General features: G+C 37.5%; 1 protein-coding gene across 1 annotated transcript in view; it reads left to right on the forward strand.

Annotated features, from left to right (window-relative positions):
• The window catches only part of LOC124139122 (Golgi integral membrane protein 4-like), a 91,721-nt gene that overhangs the window by 30,425 nt on the left and 45,708 nt on the right, over positions 1-15,588 (forward strand). The window contains exons 12-20 of the mRNA XM_048394200.1: positions 6,563-6,775; positions 8,323-8,424; positions 9,176-9,241; positions 10,181-10,246; positions 11,185-11,250; positions 12,204-12,269; positions 13,219-13,284; positions 14,234-14,299; positions 15,238-15,303. Of these exons, the coding sequence (XP_048250157.1) occupies positions 6,563-6,775; positions 8,323-8,424; positions 9,176-9,241; positions 10,181-10,246; positions 11,185-11,250; positions 12,204-12,269; positions 13,219-13,284; positions 14,234-14,299; positions 15,238-15,303 (777 nt within the window). The remainder of the gene's footprint in view (positions 1-6,562; positions 6,776-8,322; positions 8,425-9,175; positions 9,242-10,180; positions 10,247-11,184; positions 11,251-12,203; positions 12,270-13,218; positions 13,285-14,233; positions 14,300-15,237; positions 15,304-15,588) is intronic.

A 15,588-nucleotide genomic window follows, 5' to 3' on the forward strand; every position in this document is an offset into this window, starting at 1 on the left:
ACATGGGCAGGGCTAACATCTCAATGTGTTTGTGTATTCTAGGCTGTCATTTCACAATTGTCCTGTCTCTTCTTGCATTATTAAACTACAAAGATGACTGTTGGTGTAATTATTGACGCATTAAGAGGTATCAGTTTGTACCATATTCACCTTGGGATAAAACAATTATTTAACCACTTTGAGGGCATGCGTAGAAACATTTAGTGAGTTACATCAATTAGGCTTAAAACTATTTTCATAGATATATATTCATTTCTTCTTTCCATGTTTTTTTAATTCTATTTCTTGCTTTTTTTGCATTAATCAGTTTTCCTAACACACATTATCTGTTTACTGAACAGAATGGGCTGTGCTTCTGTGCAATTTATTTTCTATCAAAGTCTTCCCTATTAATGGGATTTCTTTTCTCACAATTTATGGCTGAATTTGTCACTGTGCTTATTGGGTTTGACAGCTCATTTCCTGTCTCAGGATCTTTTTGACAATAGATATGGATCCCTTGTGAGGACCAGCCTTATTGTCAAATGAATCAGATAGGCCCTTCGGACCTCAACACTCGAATACACATTTTTATCGACCAGTATTCAAACATGCAGAATACATTAATTTTGTTGTTAATCAATACATCGTGATACTTTTGAGTTGATATACAGATGCTAAAATTTCTGATCAATGACACCTCTAATTATTTAGATCCAACATTTTGTTTTGTGAAAGATAAAAGCAGTAATGAAGACGAGGAGTTGTCAGGCTGGGTTATTGGGTTATCCATTGTCAGTTTGCAAGACATTAGTATCTTGCCTTCTAAACTATTATTGGAGGTTGTGATTCATGTGATCCTACTTTCCCCAGGTTTCACTGTGTTATTGATTCTTATAAAGAAATAAGTCTTTTGATTCTTGTTTAAAGAGTTGAACAAAATTAATATGATCATGTGAAAAGATCTGTACAGTTTTCTGATCAATGGTGATTAGGTAGTCAAACACATGTCACCATGCTATATCAGTGTGGTTAAAGTGACCTGCCCTTGTGATGCATAAATCCAAGCTCCTTCCCAGCGGCTGACACCTTTGTTACCCTCCTGGTATCATTGCCGTCACCAGTGTGCGAGCGGCCATTACAAGATTCTTGAAACTGTTCCCACTAACCCCAAATGTAGTGGCCATGAAAGTGAATTGGGGAAACGTTTTCGAGTGACGAACAAGTTACCAGATGAATTTATGTTTGTTTAATCAGATTAGTTTAAAATAGCAGATATGATTGTTGAAAGGAAATAGAAATTCAAATTGACAGACTACTAGAATAATTTAAAGGGGTTAAGAGTACCGTATTCAACATAATAAGCGCCCCGCTCTAATAGCGATATTTGCGTATATACTAGCTAGTGAACGATCCCAATTAGCACCCCTTCCGATTGATCAATGTACACAAGACTTATTTATTTGTGTATAATACGTGTGTTATATGCATCCTTGATTATCGGAATTAAATTCTGGAAAAATATATCTGTCGTATATAAATATTTCAGGCTGTCAGCTTCAACCTCAAAATTTACGATCTTTCCACTGTATTTTTTTCCAACCAAAATAATATTCTAATAAGAGCCCCCTATTTGTAATTTTGAGAGTGCCTTTTACGCTTGTTACGTTGAATAAGGTATTTGGCGTCACAACAGTCATCATTTCATTTATGAACATAATGGTCAGGAAGTTGTGAGTTGAACTCTTTGCAAGGTTGCAGGCCACCTAGCAGTACTGTTGGGAGCTGCATCTGGTGGAAGCAAAAGTTAAAAGAGCTTCGTGAATGGGTTATCACTGTGAGGAGCTTGGCACGAATTAAGGGAGATAATCTTAGATGCTTGGGGTTAAAATTGACCCTGACAGAAACAAGAAACAAAAGACTTGTTATTAGGGCCTGGAACAAACTAATCTCTTGAATAACAGCCTGCATGGAGTGTCTTTGTTTGTTGCCATTGTCGCAATTAACCTTTAGTTTCTCTTTGGATGTTGTCATTGTAAATATGATATTGTGGTGCAATTATCAGCATGATGCCAACTTGTTGAGCGAAGATGGAAAGCAATGTGTTGGTGATGTTTTGGGGCAAAATATGCATGCATTGTGCCATCACTGTTGTAAGGAAGAAGGTAATATTTCAACTTGACTGACAGATGCCTGGCATTTTACACAAAAGTCACTGTCATTCGTCACATTAATAAACAACAAAATATTTTTCCATTTTAACCATTGTTTTTTGCTAAATACTGTTCATTGTTCATTTTAATGTCTACTGATTTTCCCACTGTGTGGATATCCTTTTCAAGACCTTCACCTTGATTTGGCCTAACTTGACCTTAGCTTGACCCCAACATGACCTTGACCAATATATACTCCATGCTGTGCACTTCGTTCTAAGTAATGAATGCAAAGTTTGTTCTCTATGGTTTTGTTAATACTTTGCCAACAGCCATCTTTCTTGAGTTTCACAAAGATTGATTCTCTGCTTTGAGAGGTTGTAAATTTTTACTAAAGCTTTTAATTAAAATATTGCAATAAGCTCAAATCACTGTAAATTAGGTCAGAATAAATATATTTTAAAAAAGTTACAAGGTTGCAGCCTTATCCAAACCAGAATATCCATGACCCATGATTTGTCAGCAGCATCCTAATTGTTTTTTGATCAAAGTGGTGCATCACAGATGATATAGCCTGATGTCACTTGCAATTCCTTCGGGTTTTTTCACCTGATTATGCCGACATGCCATGACAACTGAAAATGACTTTCTAAGGTCACCTCTCTCATTGGACTATCTCGTCCGTAAGGATTTCAAGTGAGAACAGTTCCCCTCCAACTTACGGGTAGTTGTACAAGGCAATTAAGTAGAATATTTCAACGAATACACTAGGGCTGCAACGAATACATTGAGGTGAATACTATTCGTATCACGAATGTAGGGTAACGAATACAAATATTAAATCATGAATACAATAATTTGTCAGCAGTTGATGTATTATTTGTTATATTCAGTGAAGCAATAACAACATAAATTATTTGACATGGTTTGTTAATAATTAATGTATTATACATTTATATACTGCACTTATCCAAGTACTAGTATCTGCTCAAATGCGACAATGATCAGTGACCACAATACTATCAAATCTAATCTTTGAAGAAATCTATGCATATAATATGTTCTTATGCATATTTTTAGGTACAGGGTATGTAAATGAATAAAACAGCCCATGATTGCATATTCTTAAATATTCGATTCTAGTGGCCACGAATAACGAATTCAATTTATGAATGGATACGATTCGATCCCCCGAATGTGTGAGTGAATCGTAACAGCCCTAGAATACACACATCTCGCCTACAGAGCCCTGTTGACCAAATGGTTACGAGATATGTGTCCTTGCTAGGGGATCTAAGACCGCTTGCTTCTATGTGGTTTTGAGTATAGTTTTCTCATCTGCATGCACTCGTTGCCCTGCATGAAGTGGCTTATGGGAGTTGTCGCAGGCAAAGTGCTGGTGCTCTGTATTTGTTGTGGACTTTTGTACATATATTCTTTTGTGTTAACTTTTTTTTGTGGTTGAGGGAAATTCAGTTGTTTTTTTGGATGCTGTTGAAACTGAGGAAAAAATGAGAGTTGTGTGAGAAACTAACACCTGATTTGTTTTTGTGATTTCAAAAACACAACCCATTTTTGTATCAGTTATGATTTATGACATTTCTGTATATTTTATTAAATTATGGGAGGTTAATTTAGATCCTAAAAATAATGCCGATTCTGCAAAAACTAATGTTCACTCCTTCTTTTTTCACTCATGGAATTTCTTCATGATAGATACTTTCTCAGATTTAACCGTAATCAACAGAATTAAGACCCATGTTACAATGCTGGCCTGACCTGTGAAGGGGAAAGTGTTAGTCCAGTGGTCAGAGACATTGAATTCTTGAGCTTGGATGTCCAGGTCATGGGTTCGATTCCAGATTTGCTCTGATTATGGTTTTTGTGTGTCAGCCTCCTTTATCACCATGGTCTTGGCCTCCTTGAAGACCCGGGTTAGAATTGGTCTTCAGCACCCCGTGCTTGTCATAAGAGGCAACCAACGGGATCGAATGGGTCGTGCTTGGGGACTTGTTCATGCATGTCATCATATCCCAATTACGTTGATCAGTGTTCATGATGTCTACCACTGGATTGTCAAGTCCAGACTTGATTATTAACAGACTGCGATCATTTAGCTGGAATATTGCTGACAGCGTTAAACAACAAACTAACAAATATGCAAAAAAATCATGGTCTCGGGTTTCACCAAACTTTCACTCCCATGTTAAATAGACCTACTGTGATGTTATTGTCTGACCCCATTCACTCACTAACCCATGCTTGCCGTGAAAAGCTACAATGCTTGTCGCAAGAGGCGACTAACAGGATTGGGTGGTCAGGCTCGCTGACTTGGTTAATGCATGTCATCGATCCCAATTGCGTTGATCGATGCTCATGATGTCAGTCACTGGATTGTCTGGTCCAGACTCGATTATTTACAGACCGCCTTCATATAGCTGGAATATTGCTGAGTGCAGCATTAAACAACAAACAAACAAATAAACAAACAAACACTCACTTACCCTGTGAGTCTTTTGGGTAGATGCCTGGCCTTAATTTAGTTGATTACGGTCCTTAGTGTTTCCACTACATGCAGTAACTGTATCTCTGTGCTGCTCCCCTATAAACAAGGGGCGGTCGGGTAGCCTAGTGGTTAGAGCGTTTGATCGTCATGCCGAAGACCCGGGTTCGATTCCCGACATTGGTACAATGTGTGAAGCCCATTTCTGGTGTCCCCTGCCGTGATATTGCTGGAATATTGCTAAAAGCGGCGTTAAGCCATACTCACTCACTCACCCTATAAACAAATTTTATTTGGCTACAGAGTGACTAGCCAATATCAAAATTGTTTGCGGGGAGAAGCACAAAGATGCGGTTTTACTGCATCTTCGTTCCTTCTTATGAATGCATCATAGTTTAGGTGTATGCACGCTTCACAAGGTTACAATGGAGTTTCAAGGTTTCATCGAGATGTAAAGCAGAAGCAATGAGAATAGCGGACTAACTTCAATATTTCCATGAACAGTTAAGCACCGAGACAAGTTTCCCACAAACTGTGCATCAGAAAGATTATTTTCCCCTACTATCTTATTACCGTATTCGACGTAATAAACGCCCACGGCGACATTTGCTTACATATTCGCAAGTGAACAATCCCAATTAGCACCCCTGATTGATCAATGTACACAGGACTTACTCATTCGCGTATAATACACACTCGGGTGTTACATGCACCCTTAAATATGGGCAATTAAATTCTGGAAAAATATATCTGTCCTACATTTCAGGCTCTCAGCATAAACCACAAAATTTATCTTTCAACTCTGTTTATTTTTTACCAAAATAATTTTCTAATAAGAGCCCCCTATTTCTAATATTGAGAACGCCCTGGGCGCTTATTACGTGAAATATGGTATGTGTTTTAGCAGTCCTTCTGTTCTCAAAATTGCTGTGATAACATACTTGTGTTACTGGTTTTGATCAAATCATTTGCAGTTAAACTGGAAGTAATGGAACATGTAATAATTTTGTATTAAACACTGAACCTAGGTGCTAATTATAAGCTATGGACGAGATTAGATAAAGACATTTTTATTAGATCCATACAAGCAACATTAGCTGTTATGATGCACTGACAGCACTTCTTCAGCTTGACTCTCCATGACCTTGACCTTTAGCATTGCAACAACTCCATGCACAATGTACTTTTAGCTCCAAACACTGCATGCAATATGTCTCCCTTCTTATCAATTGTCACCACTCGACCCTTTCCATAACTATTAAACCAATCCAAAAAAATACAGTTTTACTCTTATTCAGTATCTGGCCAGCTCGAAAGATCTGACAAAATTTACATAGGTCGTTTCAGAGGATATTCCAAATTGTCCAATCAGTGTAGAAGCTTCTTATTCTCAGTCTCCTGAAAACAAATGTTAACGGGCAGTTCTGAATGGAGAATAATAAATGCCATCCAGTTGTTTATGTAAAACTGACATCTCATTTATTCGTGCATCCTTCATTTTGATCCATCTGAGTGCCCATCCATCTGCTCAGGGTTCACCCATTATGGCTTCAAATGTGGAGATATAGAACATGAGTAAAATATCTGATTTTATGAGATTGTTTGTAAAAAGACTTGCTCCCCATTCAATGGATGTCAATGTGAATCCTGACGAGCTGATCAGATTTGGTGTTAAATAACTAGCATTTCCTTCATTATAACTTTTCGCCATACTTTTTATCTGAAAGTTAAAATTGCCATTTTGAAAGTAGTTCCTTCCATTTATTCCTTGTTCCACCAAGATGGAACCAACGCAATAAGATATTCATGATTGGGGCACAGGTCAAGATTGGGCTTGTACCGAATGGCCGAGTGGTAACGAATGCCTCCTAACTCTTTTCTTCCTACCATACTCTGCAAGTCTGTAGCAAGCAATCTCTCTGGCCAGAACAAGACAGCAGTGGCTCAGCACCACCCAGCTCAAGGAGGACTTACTGAAAAGCCCCTAGATGATCTCAAGCCAGTAAAAGACAAGGCAGTAGAGGCTAAAAACAATACTACCTTAGCGCCAAAGTCCAAACTGGGCTCCCACTTTGGGGACGATGCTGCCATTAAGACTCAGAAAAAGGAATCCTTCAGAGATAAACTGCTTGGGCTGAAGGTACTACATGTTTCACATTAGGGATTGTTTTGTTTAAAAATATTTTTATGAAATATAATTATTTTATGTTTGATTAAGGTATTTGTTACGTGGATGTTTGTGTACTTTCTGATTCAAGTTTGTGACTTGACTAGCTTCCTTGTTGTGGTCATGCTTGTAGTATTGAATTTTATTAATAGTAATAGTGCTGACTACTTCATGTTCACTCTTTATTCATATATTCACCACATACTTACACATTAGCAAATTGATGTCATTGTGTGAAGTGTAGCTAGAGGATTGTTATTGTCTGCTACTGTTTTGAAGGGAGTTCCTTTGAGTTGTTAACATGTGGATCATTTAGATATTTTCACCAAATATTTACAGTTTATTTCTAAAGTGGGTGCGGGTGAGGGTTCACTTAAACAATAAATCCGAAATTTTTGCTGATATTTGATTGGCTGATTTTGCTGAGGCAGATGTTATGCTTTGAAACAAACCACAATGTTCCCTGGCTTGTCATGTATAACCATTGTGACATCACAGAGCACATCAATGGCTTCAGGATTGCAACCCACTTGAGGTGGCAGTACTGTTAGCATTGTAAGCAAACTTTTGGAAATAAATACAATTCATTCCCAAGTATAGAAGATTTCTGGACAAAATTCAACACTGTTCACCTCAGATATAGTTTGCAATCCTTTGTAGATAGAAGTAGCGATCTATCAGTATTTGCCTAACCAATTTGGTAAAATGGAGAAAAAAACATTGATATTTGTCCCACTCTTTTTAACTATTGTGTGGCTTTCTGTTCACTGCTAGTTTACCTTGATTACATTATATTTGATATCAAAAGACACGAGGGGGATATTTTATTTTTCATCCAACATCATTCTTCCAACTTTTTCAGTGTGTAGACAGTAAGTAATAAGCAGCGTCTAAAGTGTAAAAAGTACTGGTGACAGATTCAGGAGCAGAGCCATTATTGATGTCATTTGATTGTGATGTCACAATGGTCTGCAAAGCATTGTGATGCAATTTCATTGCAGCGATATCACCCAATCGATATCTACTGCCAGAGCCAGTTTTGGATGTTAAAGATTGGATTATCTGGATTTTGCTGGAATACTGCTAACTTGTGTCAAATAACATGCACACATGCAGTTACAAAGTCCACAGCTTGCTTTCATGCAGGAATTCAACATTCATTTTCAATAATCACATTTGTCTATCTGGGATTGCTTCTCCAACATGCATGGCCCTCTTGAGTGAGTTTTCTATCCAGTCAGTTATTCTGAGGTTTGATGTTTCAGGACATGATCTTTTAGTCTGGACATCAAAGACCAACAGTAGTGTCAAGGCATTGTCCACAAGTCAGTTGTATGTTTAAAAAGAGCACAGCACAAGTGCATGTATCATGAAAACAATGTTTGGTGTCTTTCAAAGACAAATGGACTCTCAGTGATATGTCAAGGTTGTATCATCTTTCACTGACTTGAGAGAAAACAGGAACCTTATTGGTTGTGATTTCTGGCTTCAAAATTCACATTCAAGATGACTTCTTTCAGCAGAAGGCTGATGGTGATGACATTGGCAAAGAGGGTCACCCAGACGATGTCAAAGTCATGGATGCTTTTGATAACCTCAAAGTTGATCCAGGAAAGCCCCAGGTAGAGATGTCTGATATTGACCCTCTTGACCTTTCATTATGAGTTTAACCTTGACCTTTGCCTTCCCGTGTGTATTTGCTGTGAACATCCCCTAATTAATCCAATAAGCCTCTCATTAATGTGCTCTCCCTTTCAACAATCCAAAGTGTGCTTTAAGTAGTTAGTGCTTCAATCATTAAAAAAGATGGTGATAAACTCTTGAACAAAAGACAGACATTTATGTTTTTTCAGTTCATATGCATTTTGTAGATTCAGAAATTTTCTTAACTGATATTTTCATAGATATTTAGAGGCACAATTTTCACTTTTGATCCCCTGTCATTGTATCTAGCTGTCGATACATTTGGTTCTCAAGATGGAACAATTCAGGGACTCATGAGAAACTTATGAGTCCCTGTTACTCATATCCCATTCCACCAAGACATTTAAGAATGCTTGATTATGATTGGTTAAAATGAGGTATCAATTAGAAGTTCTACAATGTAATTGAAGAATACTTAATTCAGACTGGTTCAAAAGACATTTTCCTTTTTCTACGGTAACCTCTCTTAAATATATGAAGCCTTTTCACATTAAAAACGTGGATATGAATACATCGATAGCCTGCATATCAATTCATACAAAATGGATTTCCTTGTCTATTTTGACGTCAACAAAATGACTTCAGCCTTTATCATCAGAATGTCTGTAACAACAGGAATAAACCATCTAAAGACACAACAAGTTGAATATATGGTTTTGTTGACTGTAGGCAGTTGGTGTGGCAATGAATGCTCCCAAGTCCCCTGAGAATGAAGGGAACGTGTCGCAGAAACAGGTATATCAGTGCAGAAAAGCATGTTTTACTCCTCTGTTCCCAAAGTGACCATGACCCTATGATTTTCTGGGATGCTTTTTAATAGCATCGGCCTGGCCTCCTGAACAGTTGTGAAGCCATTCTTAATTGTTTCCACTAGACAAGAAGTTTCACTGTCCGTGGGTCAGCTTCCTGGGTTTTACCTTGCCACCTTCAGAACTGTGACTCTTACTTTCTACTTTGCCAATCTTTTGTGAGAATGATTGTTATTGTTATAATGATGACAATTATGAGCATGATTAAAATGATATTTCCGCTTACCAAAAGTCTGAATAACAAAATCTTGATATTCTTTTTGTCAGCCAGTGTGAGATAAACAGACCCTTTTGTAGTGTTGAGCACAAGTCAGAACATCTTTAGCTGTATTCAAATGTTCATATATGATAAAAACCGTTTCTTTTATTGCAACCTAATCACAAATTATTTCACTGTCCTTGGTCCCTGGGTCCTCTTCCTAGCTTACATGCCACCACCCTCAGAACAATGAATGTTACTTTGGAGTATATCAGTCTTTTGTTGAGAAGGATTGTTATTGTTTTGATGATGAAAATCACAAGCATGATTAAGATGATATGTATGCTTACCAAATCTGAATGACAATATGTCTATTCTTCTCACATGACCAATAAAAGATAAACGGATCCATTTATTGTGTCAACCACTGAATCTTTGCCAGAACCTTTTCACCTCTACTTTGAAAAGATTTTGTGTGTAGAATAATTCTAAATGTTTTGTTGGTCTTATGATATATATGGTACAGGATTAGTGGGATGAAATGGGTCGCCTTGTCAATTTTGACAGCAACAAAGTGACATCAGCCTTTATCATGAGAATATCTAGAATGACAGGAATAAACCATATAAAGACAACAAGTTGAATATATGACTTTTTTTACTGTAGGCAGTTGGTGTGGCAATGAATGCTCCCAAGTTCCCTGAGAATGAAGGGAACGTGTCCCAGAAACAGGTATATCAGTGCAGAAAAGCATGTTTTACTCCTCTGTTCCTAAAGTGACCTTGACCCTATGATTTTCTGGGATGCTTTTTAATAGCATCGGCCTGGCCTCCTGAACAGTTGTGAAGCCATTCTTAATTGTTTCCACTTGACAAGTAGTTTGACAGTCCGTGGGTCAGCTTCCTGGGTTTTACCTTGCCACCTTCAGAACTGTGACTCTTACTTTCTACTTTGCCAATCTTTTGTGAGAATGATTGTTATTGTTATGATGATGACAATTATGAGCATGATTAAAATGATATTTCCGCTTACCAAAAGTCTGAATAACAAAATCTTGATGTTCTTTTTGTCAGCCAGTGTGAGATAAACAGATCCTTTTGTAGTGTTGAGCACAAGTCAGAACATCTTTAGCTGTATTCAAATATTCGTATATGATACAAAACCGTTTCTTTTATTGCAACCTAATCACAAGTTTTTTCACTGTCCTTGGTCACTGGGTCCTTTTCCTAGCTTACATGAAGCCACCCTCAGAACAATGAATGTTACTTTGGAGTATATCAGTCTTTTGTTGAGAAGGATTGGTATTGTTTTGATGATGAAAATCACAAGCATGATTAAGATGATATGTATGCTTACCAAATCTGAATGACAATATGTCTATTCTTCTCACATGACCAATAAAAGATAAACAGATCCATTTATTGTGTCAACCACTGAATCTTTGCCAGTACATTTTCATCTCTACTTGGACAAGATTTTGTGTGTAGAATAGTTCTAAATGTTTTGTGGGTTTCATGATATATATAGTACAGGATTAGTGGGATGAAATGGATCTCTTTGTCTATTTGGACAGCAACAAAATGACATCAGCCCTTATCACTAGAATATCATTGCAGAAATAAACCATCTTCACAAGCAACAAGTTGAATATATGATTTTGTTGACTGTAGGCAGTTGGTGTGGAAATGAATGCTCCCAAGTCCCCTGAGAATGAAGGGAACGAGTCCCAGAAACAGGTACCTCAGTGCTGGAAAGCATGTTTTACTCCTCTGTTCCCAAAGTGACCATTACCCTATGATTTTCTGGGATGCTTTTTAAAAGCATCGGCCTGGCCTCCTGAACAGTTGTGAAGCCATTCTTAATTGTTTCCACTTGACAAGAAGTTTCATTGTCCGTGGGTCAGCTTCCTGGGTTTTACCTTGCCACCTTCAGAACTGTGACTCTTACTTTCTACTTTGCCAATCTTTTGTGAGAATGATTGTTATTGTTATGATGATGACAATTATGAGCATGATTAAAATGATATTTCCGCTTACCAAAAGTCTGAATAACAAAATCTTGATGTTCTTTTTGTCAGCCAGTGTGAGATAAACAGATCCTTTTGTAGTGTTGAGCACATGTCAGAACATCTTTATAATATAGCTTTATTCAAACATTCCTTCCTAGATGATGCGAAACCCTTTCTTTTATTGCAACCTAATCACAAGTTTTTTCACTGTCCTTGGTCCCTGGGTCCTTTTCCTAGCTTACATGAAGCCACCCTCAGAACAATGAATGTTACTTTGGAGTATATCAGTCTTTTGTTGAGAAGGATTGTTATTGTTTTGATGATGAAAATCACAAGCATGATTAAGATGATATGTATGCTTACCAAATCTGAATGACAATATGTCTATTCTTCTCACATGACCAATAAAAGATAAACAGATCCATTTATTGTGTCAACCACTGAATCTTTGCCAGTACATTTTCATCTCTACTTGGACAAGATTTTGTGTGTAAAATAGGTCTGAATGTTTTGTGGGTCTTATGATACATATGGTACAGGATTAGTGGGATGAAATGGATCTCCTTGTCTATTTGGACAGCAACAAAATGACATCAGCCCTTATCATGAGAATGTCCGTAATGACAGGAATAAACCATCTAAAGACACAACAAGTTGAATATGTGATTTTGTTGACTGTAGGCAGTTGGTGTGGCAATGAATGCTCCCAAGTCCCCTGAGAATGAAGGGAACGAGTCCCAGAAACAGGTACCTCAGTGCAGAAAAGCATGTTTTACTCCTCTGTTCCCAAAGTGACCATGACCCTATGATTTTCTGGGATGCTTTTTAAAAGCATCGGCCTGGCCTCCTGAACAGTTGTGAAGCCATTCTTAATTGTTTCCACTTGACAAGAAGTTTCATTGTCCGTGGGTCAGCTTCCTGGGTTTTACCTTGCCACCTTCAGAACTGTGACTCTTACTTTCTACTTTGCCAATCTTTTGTGAGAATGATTGTTATTGTTATAATGATGACAATTATGAGCATGATTAAAATGATATTTCCGCTTACCAAAAGTCTGAATAACAAAATCTTGATATTCTTTTTGTCAGCCAGTGTGAGATAAACAGATGCTTTTGTAATGTTGAGCATATGTCAGAACGTCTTTATAATATAGCTGTATTCAAACATTCCTTCCTGGATGATACGAGACCCTTTCTTATATTGCAACCTAATCACAAGTTATTTCAATGTCCTTGGTCCCTGGGTCCTTTTCCTAGCTTACATGAAGCCACCCTCAGAACAATGAATGTTACTTTGGAGTATATCAGTCTTTTGTTGAGAAGGATTGTTATTGTTTTGATGATGAAAATCACAAGCATGATTAAGATGATATGTATGCTTACCAAATCTGAATGACAATATGTCTATTCTTCTCACATGACCAATAAAAGATAAACAGATCCATTTATTGTGTCAACCACTGAATCTTTGCCAGTACATTTTCATCTCTACTTGGACAAGATTTTGTGTGTAGAATAGTTCTTAATGTTTTGTGGGTTTCATGATATATATAGTACAGGATTAGTTGGATGAAATGGATCTCTTTGTCTATTTGGACAGCAACAAAATGACATCAGCCTTTATCACTAGAATATCATCGCAGGAATAAACCATCTTCACAAGCAACAAGTTGAATATATGATTTTGTTGACTGTAGGCAGTTGGTGTGGAAATGAATGCTCCCAAGTCCCCTGAGAATGAAGGGAACGTGTCCCAGAAACAGGTACCTCAGTGCTGGAAAGCATGTTTTACTCCTCTGTTCCCAAAGTGACCATGACCCTATGATTTTCTGGGATGCTTTTTAAAAGCATCGGCCTGGCCTCCTGAACAGTTGTGAAGCCATTCTTAATTGTTTCCACTTGACAAGAAGTTTCACTGTCCGTGGGTCAGCTTCCTGGGTTTTACCTTGCCACCTTCAGAACTGTGACTCTTACTTTCTACTTTGCCAATCTTTTGTGAGAATGATTGTTATTGTTATGATGATGACAATTATGAGCATGATTAAAATGATATTTCCGCTTACCAAAAGTCTGAATAACAAAATCTTGATGTTCTTTTTGTCAGCCAGTGTGAGATAAACAGATCCTTTTGTAGTGTTGAGCACATGTCAGAACGTCTTTATAATATAGCTTTATTCAAACATTCTTTCCTAGATGATGCGAAACCCTTTCTTTTATTGCAACCTAATCACAAGTTATTTCACCGTCCTTGGTCCCTGGGTCCTTTTCCTAGCTTACATGAAGCCACCCTCAGAACAATGAATGTTACTTTGGAGTATATCAGTCTTTTGTTGAGAAGGATTGGTATTGTTTTGATGATGAAAATCACAAGCATGATTAAGATGATATGTATGCTTACCAAATCTGAATGACAATATGTCTATTCTTCTCACATGACCAATAAAAGATAAACAGATCCATTTATTGTGTCAACCACTGAATCTTTGCCAGTACATTTTCATCTCTACTTGGACAAGATTTTGTGTGTAGAATAGTTCTAAATGTTTTGTGGGTTTCATGATATATATAGTACAGGATTAGTTGGATGAAATGGATCTCTTTGTCTATTTGGACAGCAACAAAATGACATCAGCCCTTATCACTAGAATATCATTGCAGGAATAAACCATCTTCACAAGCAACAAGTTGAATATATGATTTTGTTGACTGTAGGCAGTTGGTGTGGCAATGAATGCTCCCAAGTCCCCTGAGAATGAAGGGAACGAGTCCCAGAAACAGGTACCTCAGTGCTGGAAAGCATGTTTTACTCCTCTGTTCCCAAAGTGACCATGACCCTATGATTTTCTGGGATGCTTTTTAAAAGCATCGGCCTGGCCTCCTGAACAGTTGTGAAGCCATTCTTAATTGTTTCCACTTGACAAGAAGTTTCATTGTCCGTGGGTCAGCTTCCAGGGTTTTACCTTGCCACCTCATAACTGTGACTCTTACTTTCTACTTTGCCAATCTTTTGTGAGAATGATTGTTATTGTTATGATGATGACAATTATGAGCATGATTAAAATGATATTTCCGCTTACCAAAAGTATGAATAACAAAATCTTGATATTCTTTTTTGTCAGCCAGTGTGAGATAAACAGATCCTTTTGTAGTGTTGAGCACAAGTCAGAATGTCTTTAGCTGTATTCAAATATTCGTATATGTTACAAAACCGTTTCTTTTATTGCAACCTAATCACAAATTATTTCAATGTCCTTGGTCCCTGGGTCCTTTTCCTAGCTTACATGAAGCCACCCTCGAAACAATGAATGTTACTTTGGAGTATATCAGTCTTTTGTTGAGAAGGATTGTTATTGTTTTGATGATGAAAATCACAAGCATGATTAAGATGATATGTATGCTTACCAAATCTGAATGACAATATGTCTATTCTTCTCACATGACCAATAACAGATAAACAGATCCATTTATTGTGTCAACCACTGAATCTTTGCCAGTACATTTTCATCTCTACTTGGACAAGATTTTGTGTGTAGAATAGTTCTAAATGTTTTGTGGGTTTCATGATACATATAGTACAGGATTAGTGGGATGAAATGGATCTCTTTGTCTATTTGGACAGCAACAAAATGACATCAGCCTTTATCACTAGAATATCATCGCAGGAATAAACCATCTTCACAAGCAACAAGTTGAATATATGATTTTGTTGACTGTAGGCAGTTGGTGTGGCAATGAATGCTCCCAAGTCCCCTGAGAATGAAGGGAACGTGTCCCAGAAACAGGTACCTCAGAGCTGGAAAGCATGTTTTACTCCTCTGTTCCCAAAGTGACCATGACCCTATGATTTTCTGGGATGCTTTTTAAAAGCATCGGCCTGGCCTCCTGAACAGTTGTGAAGCCATTCTTAATTGTTTCCACTTGACAAGAAGTTTCACTGTCCGTGGGTCAGCTTCCTGGGTTTTACCTTGCCACCTTCAGAACTGTGACTCTTACTTTCTACTTTGCCAATCTTTTGTGAGAATGATTGTTATTGTTATGATGATGACAATTATGAGCATGATTAAAAT

The sequence above is a fragment of the Haliotis rufescens genome, unplaced genomic scaffold (assembly GCF_023055435.1).
Source record: "Haliotis rufescens isolate VD_foot unplaced genomic scaffold, xgHalRufe1.0.p SCAF_13, whole genome shotgun sequence".
In the NCBI taxonomy this organism is placed as follows: Eukaryota; Metazoa; Mollusca; class Gastropoda; order Lepetellida; family Haliotidae; genus Haliotis; species Haliotis rufescens.